General features: G+C 39.7%; 1 protein-coding gene across 1 annotated transcript in view; it reads left to right on the top strand.

Moving 5' to 3' along the window:
- The window catches only part of RPRD1B (regulation of nuclear pre-mRNA domain containing 1B), a 50,613-nt gene that overhangs the window by 995 nt on the left and 33,102 nt on the right, over positions 1-16,516 (top strand). The window contains 2 exon segments of the mRNA XM_002915149.4: positions 4,236-4,365; positions 12,198-12,331. Of these exon segments, the coding sequence (XP_002915195.1) occupies positions 4,236-4,365; positions 12,198-12,331 (264 nt within the window).

The raw sequence follows: 16,516 nt of genomic DNA, 5'->3' as shown, positions 1-16,516 counted from the left end.
AAGGACAAGGATGGTCGCCACTTACAGAGCCTTTATTCTGTGCCAGTCACTACGCTAAGACCTTTACGAATATCCTAGCACTTAGTCCTCAGAACGGCTCTGTGAAGTGGGTAGTGTTACCCCCATTATGGACCTGTTAAGGGGCCACACTACCTAGACCTTACCACTCAGGCTTCTCTTCTCATGCATCTTTCCTTGATTCTAGACCCTGCTCAGGATCTGACAGGCATTCATTGAGCTCAGCCTGTTATGTGCCAGGCACTGGGTTGGATGCTTGATAACATGTTGACTCCAGAGGCGGTCTGCTTGGAATTTAAGCCTAGGTTTGCCATTCACTGACCTCAGCAGCCTACCCTCTCTGACCCTCAGTTTCCTTACCTATAAAATGGAGGTGATGAAAACTGGTATTTACTGTGCCTTTAATTATGTGCCAGGTGCAGTACTGATATCTTTACATACATTGTCATTTTTTAAATTCTCAGAGTTCTCTGGAGTAGGAACTTTGCAGATGAGGAAAAATGAGGCTCAAACAACTTGCTGTGGTAAGGAGTAAACAGGATAATCCAAATGAACATCTAGTACGGTGTCAAGCACAGTATAGGCATTTCATAAATAATGGTGAAATGGGGCTACTGACTACTCAATGTGAGGCATGGTCTTTGCCTTCAAGTTGCTTACAGTCTGGTGGGGAAGGGTAGGCGCCTTCACAGCTGTTACTCTAATGATTCCATAGCAGAAAGCTGAGGAAATGGAGCTTAGAGTCCCTTTGGGGAGCCTCTGTGTAGTAGGCCCTGTTTGGTATAGGAAGTAACTTTACATGTGTTTTCCACTATCTGTGAGCTGGAGATCCCACCTAAGTGGTTAAGTGGTGTTTTCAATGCCTTAGAACTGGTGAGGCTAGACTACATCAGGCTAGACTACATCAGATACCAAAATCCAAGATTCGTTCAGGAGACCCGGTTATAGCCTTCTAGCAGAGATTCCCTGCTCCACAAATATGTGCTGTTCTGAGATAGGGGTCCCCTTTGGGCAGTTGGGGGATAGAGCCTGGAGCCCCCAGATCCTCCTCCTTGTACTCTATTTGAGTTATGGAAAATAATAATTTAGAGAGTGCATTCATCCGTGAAGCTCCTTTAACCCTAATTTCATATGATCCTAATTTCATGGAACTTATGTTTTAAGGAGACCAGCATTATTATCTCCCATTTTATAGATGAGAATGTAAAGATACGGAGAGATTAAGTGCTTTGTTTAGGAGCATATAGCTGGAGCATCAGCCCAGCGCCCTCTGATGCCAAAATTTGTGCTTTCAAGTACCCAGTGCCTCAGTACCCTTTAATAAGTGAAGGTGATCATCTGACTCCAACCAAACCCATAGCCCTTTTGTTGATTAGAATTAGTCACTATATCCCACCCCATCCCACACTAATTTAGCATTTATTTCATTCTTCCTACTTCTGTCTTTTTCACCAGATTTGTGTTCTGAGGGAGGGACTAGGTCTTGTTTCTTTGTAACGCCCATAGCGTTTAGCATGGTGCCTTTTAACACAGTTTAAAAATAGGTTAGGACGTCTCCAACGTCATTTCATGGTTGAGCAGAGGATCCAAACAGCACTACCTAATACAACTTTCTGTGAAATGTTTCATATCCATAACGCCCAACAAGGTAGTCCTTGCCACATGTGGCTGTTGAGCACTTGAAATGTGTGACTAAGGAACTATAGTTTTAAATAATTGTGCTAGTTACAATTCAAGTGTTCAATAGCCATATGTGGCTAGTGGCTACCATATTGGATAGTGCCAAGGTGGAGCGTGTTCTTCCAGGCATCAGGATACAGCTTCCTAATACCCAGGCTTCCTTCATGAATTGAGAATGTGCCCACACTGAAGTGGAAAAAGATTTTGTGCCCTTATGTTCAAATTGACTAGCGCCTTAGATTCTGGCCCACCCTGAGTCTTTAAAATGGACATTTCTACCTATGGTCAAGTCATTTTCCCTAAGAGGTTTATAGACTATCTCTGAGTCGCCTTCAAAATATTTAGAGGATTTAAAGAAATTGTTATCATTATTTTTTGGTTAAATACTACTTTTATTCTTGGTGGGTTATTGTCTTTCAACTTTCTAGGAATAATTCTTAACTTATCCCTTTGGACTCTGTCCTAGGTAGAACTTCCCTTCTTTATGGAGAATTTTCATGTAAAATGCTCTTAGATGAATATTTTTCAGTAATGCTTTTCTATTTTGGCCTGAATGCAGATAAATAGGCTTTTATTTTTTTTCCCCCAACTTTTTTAGATGTCAAAACCAGCTAAACAAGTTGAATTTTTTGGTCAACCAGTTGTATAAATTTTGCCTAATAACTATTCCATCCCATTTGGCATGAGCATAAGTAGGGGGTGAAAGGATCTATTATGTCGTATTGGAAAGACATCTGAATAAGTGAGTTGTCACCTGGGACTAGAGTAGAGGGTGTGAGTATTCAAGTGCTCTGGGCTTTGTCATATCACCTTTACACACGTGGTACTTATGTTGGCTTCAGGATGCTGGATGTAGAGGGATAAAATTTGACCCTAAATAAATCCCCATTGCAAAATTTGAGGATGGTGAAAATTAATTGGCATTGTAAATAGTGAAAACTTTGGCTCTCTTGCCTCTTGGCTGTCATGTTTGCAGCACTGAAAAATGTTTCATGTCTTAATTGTCCACATTGACATTTTATACAATGAATTCTGGGTTTTTTAACATAAAATATATGGCATTTGTAAAGTTTCACTTAGTCATATTTCCTTTCTTGAAGTTCTGTTGTACTTTTGAATCCACTAACTCATGGCATTAAAGACCTGGTAGTTTTACTTGTTGAAACAACCCAGAACAAGGTTTGCTTTAAAAAAAGAAAAGCCTTTGCCATAATGATACCTTTGTAGCAACAGTAGAATATTGTAACTATTGACACTTTTGATATGGTTTTGAATAATAATTAGAATAGTTAAAGATTAAATATTATCATAATTTAGCCATGTAAACTAGGTTATTACCAAAAGGTTAATACAACTTAGGATATCCATATTTAATTTTACGAATACTTTAAGTCGTCATTTTAAACTATTACATGCTTGTAAAATCTTGTTTTTAACTTGGGTTATTCTTCTGTAGCTACCTTTAAAAATGTCACATCTTATGCCTGCTGTATCAGAATTTATACATGCTGTGTGCATTTCAAAAGAAACAAGTGGTTTCTGAGAGGAATAGAGTAAGGACTAGCTTTTCGGGTATGTAAAGGTTGATAATAAGGCTTGCCTTGAGTTTTTCAGGTATTTTAGCATTGGAGAAAACTTAGTGTTTTGGACTGTCTGATTGTATTCTTATTTATTTCTTTTAAAAGAAAACTGGGACCAAAAATGATAGTGATGTAACTTTACAGTTGAGAAGTTATGTGCGTAGAAGCCAGGAAATTCAGTAATGTTCCCCCAGCACCTGTAACTCAGACATAGTGCGTGAGGTTTTTATGGTTTAATATATGATGCCATATAGAGTCATAGAAAATGCTACATTTAGTATGTATAAGAGAGAAGAGTTATGGTTTTTGTGGGAGCCATAATTTTGCATATCCAGAATTCAGACATCTTTATATTTTCAATAATAATGTAGCGTTAATATATATTTATATTTGAGATAAATATCCATTGATGCATTTAGAGATTTCTCTGGATTGTAAACTTGATACCATTGACTGATGATGATTGTTATTGGAGTGTTCAAAGAGAAATCTCAGTACAGGAGCATAAATTACAATAATCTATTTTAAAATTGAAACCTGGCTCAGTTTTTTCATTCTGCAGTATTTGGTAATTAATAATGAATTAAAAATGCTCCTCTTTGCAACAGAACAAATGAGAACCTTGGTTTTAAAATGTCTTCTTGAGGATATTGAGTGCTTATCCTTTAGGTATTTTCTTGGGATTATCGTTCTTTTTACCATCAATTTTTCTGGTTGAAATATCACAGAAATGAAGATGGCCCATTCTTATTTTGTTTAGTTTTTCAAACTTGTATTCTCAAACCTGTTTTCTTAGTGATATCAATAAGTTAAGTTGTTGTTTCAAACATAAAGGAACCCTGATCTCAAGTAAATAATGCTTGTCTTAATATCCTTTAGGAGTAGCTTAGGGCAGAAGAATTGTGGATTGAGAATTTCCTTGGTGTAAATTAAATTATCTTTTTTTCTCTTTTCCAGCCAAATCAAATAGAAAGCTTACTTTTCTGTACTTAGCCAATGATGTCATCCAAAACAGTAAAAGGAAAGGACCTGAATTCACTAGAGAATTTGAATCTGTCCTTGTGGATGCTTTTTCTCATGTTGCCAGGTATGTTTTCTGGTTTTTTTGTTTGGTTTGGTTTGCTATTTAAATGCATTACGCTTTCCTCCTTATTCTTTCCTTCTCTGGGAGAACCTTTGCAAATTGACAACTTCATATTTTACAGGGGTGTGCTTTACAGGGTGTTGTAGAGGCCAAACTACAGTTTTATGTTTTGCTGGGCCCTTAAGAACCGTCTCAGATGTGTAAACATTTTGATGCATTGAAGGGATTGATTCTAGCACTTGTAGAACATCTTTTCCCCTAGATCTATTCATTTATTGAATTCATTTCTTGAATATGGTGTTTTCCTTGGTTTGGCTGAGTTTTCTCATTAGTTTATGGTCAGAAAACAAAGCTAAGTAGTACCAAGAAACATTCCAGTAACAAAATCTTAATAGCAGGGTATTAGTTGGTTATGCCTTCATTTTTACTTCTTTCCTTCTAGATGTCTCGTTTACTAAAAATAGTGGTCATTATAACTGCAAAGATAATAATTATCAGTGTGGAAAGTAGATACTTAGGCTATATCATATTAAATCTCTGCCACTGTTGTGTTTTGTGAACAAGAAGACTAGAGCACAAAGCACACATGTAGCTAATATTACAGGAAATTCATTTGATTAAAACTTCTAGAAATCATTTTTATTTATTTAAAAACAAACTGCTTTTTTGTAAATACAAATTAGTTGCCCAGGACGAGCAAAAAAACCCTATTTTTCACTAGAATATTATTTAGTAAACATATAAGAAACATCTTTGCAAGAGGAAAGTGGGAAGGGCAAGAAAAGGAGACCAGTTGGTTAAACAAAATTGTTCTAAGATCTAAAGTATAAGTGAAAGGCCTCAAATGTGTAAATGAGTCCGGCATTCCATGAAAGATTTAAGAAGTTTGAAGGAATAAAATGAAAAATCCAAAAGAAAGAAATGATATCTAGTTTTCTAGAGATGAGAAAGATTTTTGTTTGTCACCTATGTAGCTGGCCCTTACTTTTGATGAACATGGACACTGAAGAAGCAGAATGTATTATGATCTTGAAACAATCCTGAATCCTTATAGCAGAGTAAGCTTAGAACAGACTGCTAGAATAGCTGTCTCAAATCGGAACCAGGCATTTTCTTGTTTTGAGGAGATGTAGTTCAGTTTCTTAGATTGTAGCTCTGCCTCCAGCAGTGTCCCAGTGACCTTGGACACGTTACTTAGCTTTTACTAACGCTTTAGTTACAAGTTTCCTAACTGAAGTTGTTGTAGGGTGGAAGTACACCAGTCTGTTTGAAACCACATAGTACAGTGCTTGGTCCCCAGTCTTTGCTCAGTTATGGAAATATGCTAAATTCTAAACTTTGTGAAGAGAAGGACCATTTCCTTTTTGTTCTTCACTGTATCCCGGGCACCTAGTAAAGTGTCAGGCACAGAGCTGTCAGCTTACATAGCTTTAGGGAATACCGTTTATGTAGCCTTGATGTGATTGGTGTCTCAGGAGTTGGGCAACACTGTGGTCTGCCCTGGCATAGTAAGGATTCAGTAAATACTTGTTGAATGAATTAATTAGGGTATAGGAAATTGACTAAAATAATTTCCTATAGGGATAGCACACATAACGTTTTTATTTAAAAATTGAACAATAATCGTTAACTGCCCTCCAAACCAGGAAAGGGTACGTAGAAAGGAGTAGGAAAAGGAGAATGGGCAATACTGGGATTGAAAATACCTTTTCTACTTGGTTTAACATCTTAAAGCCTATCCAGGAGGCTCTGTAAAAATGTCTTGGCAGATTCAGTGGCATTAAGGGGAAAGAAAACCTGGTCCTTTTCAATGAAAAAAAAAAAAAAAAGCTCTAATTCCGCCTCCCCCCCCCTTTTTTTCCATTCTTCTTGTTCTTTTAAGGTCCCTTTTGGGTGTTAGATTCGGGATCCTTGTGTTTCCAAGCCCTTACCTCCCACCATTGTTAGAACAGAAAAGTCTGCTACTCCACTTCAATCCTTATGTACCTTATCCATAATAAGAAGTACTCTGTGTGGTTTTCTGTGCCCAGTTGATGAATAAGGATAGTGGACCCATTAATATTGACCAGAATTGATTAGGAATCTTTTTATGGTAATTTCCTACCTCCTCCCTCATCCCCCTCCCCAAAAAAACTCCAAACAAATCTCTCAAGTCAGAGGAAGCCACCAAGTTCATAGGTTAGATTTAATTTGAATAGCAGTTTAATTAACTAGACTTTGGACTTTTTTCCCCACACAAATGCCTTCTTCTTTTCTTCTGAGTTTGGGGATAGCAGTGCACTTTGTTTTTCATTCAACATATATTTGAGTGCCTTCTATGTGCCAAGTACTGATGCAGACAGCAGAGGAGCAGCAGTGAACAAGGCAGGCAAAGACAAATAGATGAGGGGCGCCTGGGTGGCACAGCGGTTAAGCATCTGCCTTTGGCTCAGGGCGTGATCCCGGTGTTCTGGGATCGAGCCCCACATCAGCCTTCTCCGCTATGAGCCTGCTTCTTCCTCTCCCACTCCCCCTGCTTGTGTTCCCTCTCTTGCTGGCTGTCTCTATCTCTGTCGAATAAATAAACAAAATCTTTAAAAAAAAAAAGAAAGACAAATAGACGAGCAAGATACTTTCAGAGGGTGATAGTATGGATGTAATGAAATAGAATGACAGTCTGGAGTGGGATCTCTTCTAGTGTGGTTAAGGAAGGCCTCTCTAAGAAAATGACATTTGAGGTAATCATGGGAAGTAGGAATAAACAGCTATTAAAAAGAACCAAAGGTAGAAATAATCCTCACGTGTGAAGAGGATCAGATTACCACACTGAAGGCCAGTGTGGTTAGAACAGTTGTGTTGAGCAAAGGGAAAAGCATCAGTATAAGATCAGAGAGGTAGGCAGGTGCCAGTCACATACATCTTGTAAGCCTTGGGAGAGAGGGTTTTATTCTGATGGGATATCAGTGATGGGTTTTAAGCAGGGGAATGATATAGTCCATCACATTGTTTTTTTTGTTGTTTTGTTTTAAAGATTTTATTTATTTATTTGACAGAGATAGAGACAGCCAGTGAGAGAGGGAACACAAGCAGGGGGAGTGGGAGAGGAAGAAGCAGGCTCCTAGCAGAGGAACCTGATGTGGGGCTCGATCCCAGAACGCCGGGATCACGCCCTGAGCCGAAGGCAGATGCTTAACAACTGAGCCACCCAGGCGCCCCAGTCCATCACACTGTTAAAAGGTCCCTGTGGCTTGGTGTGGAGAATGAATTATAAAGGCCAAGGGAGGGGCAGGGACTTGAGTATGAAGGGTATTACTCTACTACAGGCTAGATATGACATTGGTTGGGACTCAGAGCAGTGAGAAGATAGTAATAGCTTCCAGATATCAAATGTTTGCTTTGTGAATGGATTTGCCTCACCTCTCCACGTAAGACTGATAGGATTTGTGGGAGTTGAGTGGGAACTGGTAGTGAAGGAAAAGAGAAATCAGATTATTTCTAGATTTTTGACATGACTAAGTGAATGGCTGCTCGTGCTGTTTGCTGAGATGAAGTTTGGGAAAAGATGTGGTAGAGGAAGTCAGGAGTTTTGTTTTGGCCGTGCTAAGTTTGAGGGTGGCTGCATATTCCAAGGGGCTGATGCCAGATAGGTAGGTGGATGAAATAGTCTGAAGCTCAGTAGGAAATTAATTTCTGGAGACATAAATTTGGAGTTATCACCATATACAAACTTATTTACTATTGTGTCATGGATTCCCAAGGCCACTTCCAGGTTTGGTGACTTGTTAGGAGGACTCACAAGACTCACTGTATAGTTGTGCCTATGGCTGTGATTGATAACAGTGAAAGGATACAGAGCAAAATCAGCAAAGGAAAAGGTGCATGGGCCGTAGTGCAGAGAAAACCATGTGTAAGCTTCCAGGAGTCCTCTCACAGTGGAGTCACACAAAACATACTAAATTCCTCCATTTTTGAGTTATGACAACATGTATGAAGCGTTGTGTACCTGGAAAGCTCATTAGAGACTCAGTGCCCAGGGCTTTTATTGGCGTTGGCCATGTACCCTCTGCCAAAATTCCCAACTCTCAGAAAGAAAAGGGGTATTCAGCATAAATTATATTGTTTGCACAAACAGTTTAGGCGCAGTAAACCACCCTGATTATCAGTTAGGAAATTGCAGGAACACTCCTGAAACCCAAGTTTCCAGATGCCAGCCAAGGGCCAGGCCTTTCTAAGGGTGGCAGTTTCAGGCTTGCTATGCTAATTCTTTTCTGCACAATTGGCAATGGAACATTTCTGCTCCAGTTTCACAGGAGGCTCTGTTGGAGGCGCTGGGGATATTTAGAAAGAATTCCTACCTTTAGTAGGCTTATCACAGGGCTGCTGTGCATGCGATCAGACGAAAACACACAAATTATAGTGGGTATACCAAGGAAGTGCTGTTAGAACTACAGAGGAAGGGGCGCCTGGGTGGCACAGCGGTTAAGCGTCTGCCTTCGGCTCAGGGCGTGATCCCGGCGTTGTGGGATCGAGCCACATCAGGCTCCTCTGCTATGAGCCTGCTTCTTCCTCTCCCACTCCCCCTGCTTGTGTTCCTTCTCTCGCTGGCTGTCTCTATCTCTGTTAAATAAATAAATAAAATCTTTAAAAAAAAAAAAAAACTACAGAGGAAGAAAAGACCCTCAAGCTAACTTGGCAAGGCCTCAGCTGACACTTCAACCAGCAATTCTGTGTGTATAATACAGTTTATACTTTTCAGATCAGTTTTGCAGTGATTGAATTTATAATTAGAATTAAAAATGCATACTAAGTTGTGTTTGATATAAGTTATACTTGCTTATCATTTTCTGCTTATTCATTGATTAATGGCAAGGACTTTTTTGGTGTTTTTTTCACTTAAAGATTTTTCAGTTTAGAATGGAGTTAGTGCAACCTGAAAAGATAGTTCTGTCTGTTATAAAACGATTTTATTGCTTTAGTTGTACCCAGTTCCAAGTGCTAATGGGACTTAGGTTCATTGGAGCTACTTAGGGCAAAACCTCATGAGTAAAAAGATTTCTTGACTGTTGTATCTGTAGCTTTGAAACTTACCCAGCGGAACTTTGATTTGCTCTATTGCTCCAGGAATTAGCCTGTCCTGGCTAATTACATTCACGAGTTAAACTAGAGCTCCTTTTCGGCTTTTGCCTTTAGTGTTAAAAGCCTTTTGAAAATGACTTTTGGTTATTACAGGTTTGTGTATCAGTTTCCATTGCATATAGTAATGTGGCTGAATCTGTACCCCAAATAGTCTGCAGCCATTCCCCCCCCCCTTAACTAATCCTTGGTAAGAATTTGTTGTCATGGATAGGTTTCTCTTTCTATTAAGTGAACAGATAATTTGCAGGGAACAGGTTATATGTTAAAAGTTATCAGCCAGTTAAGTTCTGATTAGTTATGAAATGATTATACTAGTTAAAATTTTTTATTTCCTAAGTCATACATTTGATCTCATCAGAGACTTCCCATTGCCTTCAGGATAAAGGCCACATACTTAATACGGTGTTCAGGGCCCTCGTAATCTAATTCCACTCTGTCCTTCCAGATTCTCTGCTATTTCCACATACTCCTTATATACTTAAGCCACCTGCATTACTCCCAACTTCTCCCTCTTCACCTTGTTCTTCTTTGGGGTTTCCATTCAAAGAAGAGGAGATAGCATGAGCAAAGGCACGTGCGTAAGAGGGAGCAAGTTCTGAGCAGAAGCTACATATGGTTGAGTGCCCTGGTTGGGGTGTAGAAAGGGAAGGGGCTGCTGGGTCAGGCCCTAGGCCTTGTTCTTTGTATTACAAGCACAGTATTTCATAAACCCCACTGAATGAATAGATGAGTGTTTAGCTGATGTCTGATACGAATGGCTTTGTTGTGGGAAGATGATTGTTGAAAGGTAACTAATTGTATGGCCTATCGAAATCTAACTAAAAATTTTCAAGAAAGATTACAAGGAGGCCAATATTGTGCCTGTTCTAGGATGGGTAGCAGTAGGGGGGAGAGGACAAATTGCTGCTCCTGTGGAAGTTGCATTCACATGACAGAATATGAACAATGAGTAAACTGAATAGCATATCAGAAGCTAAGTTGTATGGAGAAAAATTTTAGGGAGTAGGGAATGTAATTTTAAATAGGGAGATTAGGAAGGGGTGCCTGAGCCATGCCACCATGTAAGGAAATGTGGTTCCAGGCAAAGTAAACTTTAAGTGCAAAGGTCCTAAGACAAGAAGGCCAGGGTAACTGTTGGGGAGCGAAGAAGGGAGAGGCTAGGGGAGGCCAGAGTAATAATGAGCTGTGTTGAGAATGGCTTTGTAGGCTTTATTGGAACTTTGACTTTTATTCTGGGGAAGAATGGGAAGAACCATTGGAAGTTTTGAGCAAAAGAGTGACATAATCTGTCTTGACGCAACAGAATGTTTAAAGCTTGAGATTAGCTTATAGGAGAGTAAGGGTGAAAGCAGGGAGACAGTAATCAGGCAAGAGATAATAGTGGCTTGGACCAGCTTGACAGCAGAGGAAGAGGTGAGTTTGTTTCTAGATATATTTTGGAAGTGGAGTAAAAGTGTTTTTATCACCAATATCAAATAATTCAGTCATAGCTTTAAGTTTTATAAACTGCCATCGAAATTTTTTTTCCTTTTTTCCCCTTCACCTCTGACTAAAAAAAAGTTTGACCAAAAAAAAAAAAATTGTGTGTACCCTGATTTAGTACTTTGACCCCAGTGCAGTGAAATTTGCCACTAATATTTCATAAATGATGCAGTTTGACCAGATGAAGCTGACCCCTCACGTTACCTCAAGTGTTAACGTAAGTTTTAGAAAAGTGCCGTCAGGGCATACTTTCCTTTGTACCTCTTCCTTCTTGAAGTTCCTGTTAAAGATCTTGGCTTAGAAACTAAGGTGGCAGGGTATCCCTTCTTGCTGGAAGTCATTCAGGGTAAGATTATTGACATCCAGACATCTTTACAAACCTGAACAAGTCATAGTAACACTGTGGATGGTGAGGGAATTTGTTTTCCTTTCAGAAAGTCTTCCCACACTCTTCTGCTTGCTGTCTTGACATTTTCCCATAAACAGCTGTTGCACACTGAGTGCTAGTTGTAGTTATCTCATTGGAAATACTGTTTCCAGAGTACAGTATGTCAGGAAGAAAACGGTGTAGCTTCTCTCAGATATAAATTACAAAGGGCTACATTATGCTCAGTGTCTTCTAAGATTACCCATTAGACACCTTTGTGAGAGTGGGGACTGTGAATGAAAATAATGACGAAGTAGTTAATTTAAGTTGAGATCAGTCTTGGTATATGTGTATGATTGTATTTATAAAACATGTAGAGGTGTTGGTGTGTTAGCATTGTTGGGTTGTGGTGAATTTATTCCCCATTTTTAAACATTTGTTTATTTTAAATCATTTTTTTCCTACCCTTAAAGGTTTTGGCCCCCTTTAATTCCCAGCAGAGTGTCTGGCACTACATTTCGATTAATGTCTTCTTGAAAAGCAAGTTGTCACATTTGAAATGATCAATTTTTGATAATTCCCTGCAACAATCAGTGATTGGCTTTTTGCCCTATTTGCCCCATCTTTCAAAGGAGATAAAGACAGATTACTTCTATAACATACTCCTCTGTCTTCCCTACGCACTACAGGAAGAATGTAGTTTCCGGTCAAATTTTGGGTATCTGTTTATCACAATGTGTATCTTACTCTTCCTTCTGTGTTTAAATATGTAAATCATTTAGTCAGTTGTTGCTGTTTTTAAAGTAGGTCTGTCCTAATTAAACACAAAAAATCTTAAGCTTATATCTATCTTTTCGTCTTTTCTGGGCAGAGAGGCAGATGAAGGCTGTAAAAAACCTTTAGAAAGATTGCTGAACATCTGGCAAGAAAGAAGTGTGTATGGCGGCGAGTTCATACAGCAGCTGAAGCTGTCTATGGAGGACTCCAAGAGCCCTCCCCCCAAAGGTAGAAACATCACCACATGTTTACAGCTCTTGGTCTTTGCCTACTTTCGAATCACATATGAAAAGCTGCAGTGGGGGTTGCTGTGAACCACCAGCGATTATATGATTCTTCAGAGAGATGATCATAAACGATGGTGAGAATTTATGTAGTGCTCGCGGAGTGTAAGCCTGGTTCTAGTATTCATGCTGTTTATCATCTCACCCTTAACTTTTGCTGTGTATTCTCCTTGGCTCTCTTCTGCCTTGCAGAGAGTTTCCTTGCACAAGGGAAAGGAACAACAACGTTGTTTAGTTGTGGGGAACTAGGAGACACCTTGGACTAAGATTTTGTCCTAGCCCTGCCACTGACTACTATGGGGTCTTGGATATGTCCCTTCACCCTTTTAGAGCTTGGTTTCATTAAATATTGATGTGGTTTGGGACGTACTTTTGATGTTTGTCAGCTTGCTGTCTACAATTGATTTTGGTCTTTACTGAACCCAGGATATCCTCCAGAAGTGTGTATGTGTGTGAACCTCACCAAGTCCTCTTAAGAGCTTATGTTCTTTTCTTTCTTTAAAGAGGAGTAAGATCAAACATTGTTTGGTTCGTGGGTTTGTGGTTAGTTGCGGTTTAATTCTAGTTGGCACGACATGTTTCTGAGCTACAGATGTGATCTGACTGCACATGAGCTCATTGTCTGGAGGAACAAGTCTAAGTACTAATGTAGTACTCAGGACCCTTTATAATCTGAACTAGTTTACTTCTCCAGATTCTTCTGCCATTTCCTCACATACACTGTGGTCTTTGGCCATACTCAGCTCCCTTCTGGATGCTCTCAGGGTACCTCTTCCTTTGTGTCTTGTGTTACCTCTGCCTGAAACGTCCTCTACTTTCACTGGGTGCTGAACTCCTTCTTTGGGAATGCTTTCCCCTGCCTTGTCTGGGCGCATGTAGCCCTTCCCTCCATGTTCCTCTGGTACTTTGTACATGCCTCTGCTGTAGCATTTAGCCATGGTTAGTTTACCTGATAGTATCATTCATTCAGCAACCCTTTATTGTGTACCTTTCATGATCTCTTCCAGGTCTGAGTTTATATGCACTTTAGAGTGGGGCAACTTTCCCATAAAACTACAAGCTAGAGGCTGTATAAGAATGACATAAGTGCTTTCAGACTGCAGGTCGTTGTTGTTTTACTTAGAGTTGATGGGAAACAATTTTGAGGTCATCGGTGGTAGCTTCTGAAAAGCAAGGTGTTCCCTACTTTGGATTCTGGTAGTGTTTGTATTGTGTCTTTTGGAGGTGTTCTGCACAGTGTTGGAGAATTATTCAGTATTCTTTACTCTTAGACTTCATTGGTAAACAGTGCTGATTTACACCTTTGGGTAAGCAGGAGAGCTCTGAAAGACAATGTTGGAAGCTAAGTGTTGAATTTCAATTCAACAAGCATTTGCCAGACGTGTGCTTTGAGTAAATGTATGCTTGATGCTGTAGGACTGAGCGGAGGGTGGGGAAATAGTTTTGCACTCAGGGAGCAGTCAGTCAGTTGAGGAGTTTGTGGCAGTGGTAGATTTGAAAATAGCTCCCTTGGGTTTCCGATTTTTTTGAGCATATAGACGTTAACAGCCGTTGAGGCAGTATTCTTCAGTGTGGAGGATAATGCTGATCTGAAGGTGATTTCTCTTTCTTTGTGCTGTAAAGATGGAAACACGTACCAAAGGTTCCAACATGTGTCTTAGTCTCAGCTAACTCCGTCTGTCTCCTTACCGTCTTCTTTGGGCCTGAGTTATCGACATATTTTACCTCAGTCCTTTCAAAATATTGATGAGTTCTCCAGAAGTTTATTTCCAAATTTAAATAGTCCTTTTTATATTTCAGCTTTGATTCATGGATATTTCTTTGTCTTAAGATAACTTGAGACTTTACCTTTGAAATAAAAATTTTCCTGTGGAACTTTGTGGAGAATAAATGAGGTTAGGAATTTTGTTTTAGGAAAGTGGAACTTGGGTTTATATACCCGTTTCCCTATGTGTAAGACCCAGGTGTTACAAACTTGTCTCTATTCTTGGGCATACTCAAGCTGTCACTGGACTGAATGGAATTTCGTTATTTACTTAAGTCACACACGGGTCACACAGTATCCTACAGTTATAGAAGGCTTTAGAAAAGAAAGGTAGATAGATACAAAGGAAATAGCATATATTGAGCATCTGCTATGTACCAGCCTCTCTGTTGACTGCTTTTCATGTAAACTTATTTTAGATTCTTACAACTCCTCTATGAATTTGGTATTATTTTCATATTTCAGATGAAGATACTAAGGCTTAAAAGGGTGTAGTAATTTTGTCCAAGTAGATATAAATTAATAAGTGGAGAATTCACGTTCTGGTCTATATGCCTGTGTTCTTTTCACCATACTTTTTCCTGGAAGCACATGGATTCAGTAGATTTGAATTAGGATATGAATTCATGAGCAGGTCACAAACTTTCCTGGGCCTTAGTATAGTTAGTTTAGCTATTCTGGGCAAGGCTTTGAAACCAGGCTTCCAGAGTATGAATCCCAGCTCTGTCACTTCCAAGCTGTGTGACCTTGGGCATAATGTTAGACCTCTCTGAGCTTCAGGTTCTTCACTGTACCATGTGGCTGTTGGTAGTAACACCTCACAGTGTTGTCCTAAGGATTACTTGATAACATAAGTAAGATGTTATTAATGAAATGACGATATGACATTTATTTGAGCCCGACCCCGTTTCTGATATCTCCGATTCTTTTTTTTTTAAGTATATATGTATATATATTTTTTTAAAGATTTTATTTATTTATTTGACAGAGAGAGAGATAGCCAGCGAGAGAGGGAACACAAGCAGGGGGAGTGGGAGAGGAAGAAGCAGGCTCCTAGCGGAGGAGCCTGAATGTGGGACTCGATCCCATAACGCCGGGATCACGCCCTGAGCCGAAGGCAGACGCTTAACGACTGCGCCACCCAGGCGCCCCCTGATATCTCCTATTCTGAGTTTCTCACTATGATCCATTGGCAAGCATAGGAGGAGACTTATTAGTATTTTTAGTACCCTAGATTTTGTGCAAGAGTAGAAGGTGCGGTGCTTAAGATCACGAGCTCTAGGCCCAGCTTCCCCAGTTTTAAGTCTGGAGCTGGCTACTCAGTTTGAGACGGTACTGGTGAAGTGCTTTCAGAATGGTACGTCCAGCGTCAGACCTTGGCTGCAGAGCTTTCTGTTTCCGTGAGTAAAGTTTAATGTGCTCCTTTAAAAAGTTGCCTTTATTTTGCAGGGAGAAAACAAAGAATGAGGGAGCTGTTGCAAACAATATTTCCTGATTTTTTTTCTCATTATAAAAATAAAGTCTGTGGGTTTTGGGTTTTTCCGTTTGTTTTTTAATTTTTATTTATTTATTTATTTGTTTTCTTTTGTTTGTTTTTTAATCCCAGAAAATTTCAAGTGGATTCTTTGGAAGACCTAGCTTTACAGGTAGATGGCTGCATTTTATTAGGTGTTTGAGAGCCTTCAGGCCAACTTTTTGCCTTAAAGTTAATTTTGCAGTCTGCTGTAGTGTCTGAAATTCTACCACAGTCAGGTCTCCAAGAGGCATATTATAAATGTTTAGGGAACCAGGAGTACTTGAATGTTAGCCAAGTACAAGACCCCTAGAGACACAGGGACAGATTGGAGGATAGAATAGAGAGTGTACAATGCAAGGACAGGCAGATTGGGGCCCCCCATAGTGTTTGCCCTGCCTGTAAACAGAGTGGTTGAGTGAGTCAAAAAGCCAAGTATAAATGCTATGGTCAGAAGCCGAATTGATACTGGGAGGGTGCCTTGTCTTAAATTCAGTAATAGGAGTGGGACCGACAGATTTCTGAGGCTATTTTTAATAGCTGCCTGACTAGATGGAGAATGCTGGGCATTGTAATTGCTAACTTTGTACAGATGAGTCAGGGGACAGTTAACAGAGCAGGCTGTCCTGTTTGTGTAAACGGAGGCATTTGGTCATTTTTGGTACAGCGCGTCTTTCAAGCTCTGTGCCACCTCTGCTTTCAAGAAGTTTCCAACTCAGTCTGTTGATACTTTCCTAGGTATTATAGGGATATAAAGAAATAAGGTAATGTTTCTATCAGAGAGGTGAGGCCTGTGCCTGCTGACGGCCATTAAGCACAGCAAGTGTTGCTGTTGCGGGAGTAGAGGGAGG

The sequence above is a fragment of the Ailuropoda melanoleuca genome, chromosome 13, assembly GCF_002007445.2.
Source record: "Ailuropoda melanoleuca isolate Jingjing chromosome 13, ASM200744v2, whole genome shotgun sequence".
NCBI lineage: Eukaryota > Metazoa > Chordata > Mammalia > Carnivora > Ursidae > Ailuropoda > Ailuropoda melanoleuca.
The sequence above is the reverse complement of the archived record's forward strand: the minus strand, read 5'-3'. Positions and strand labels throughout refer to the sequence as shown.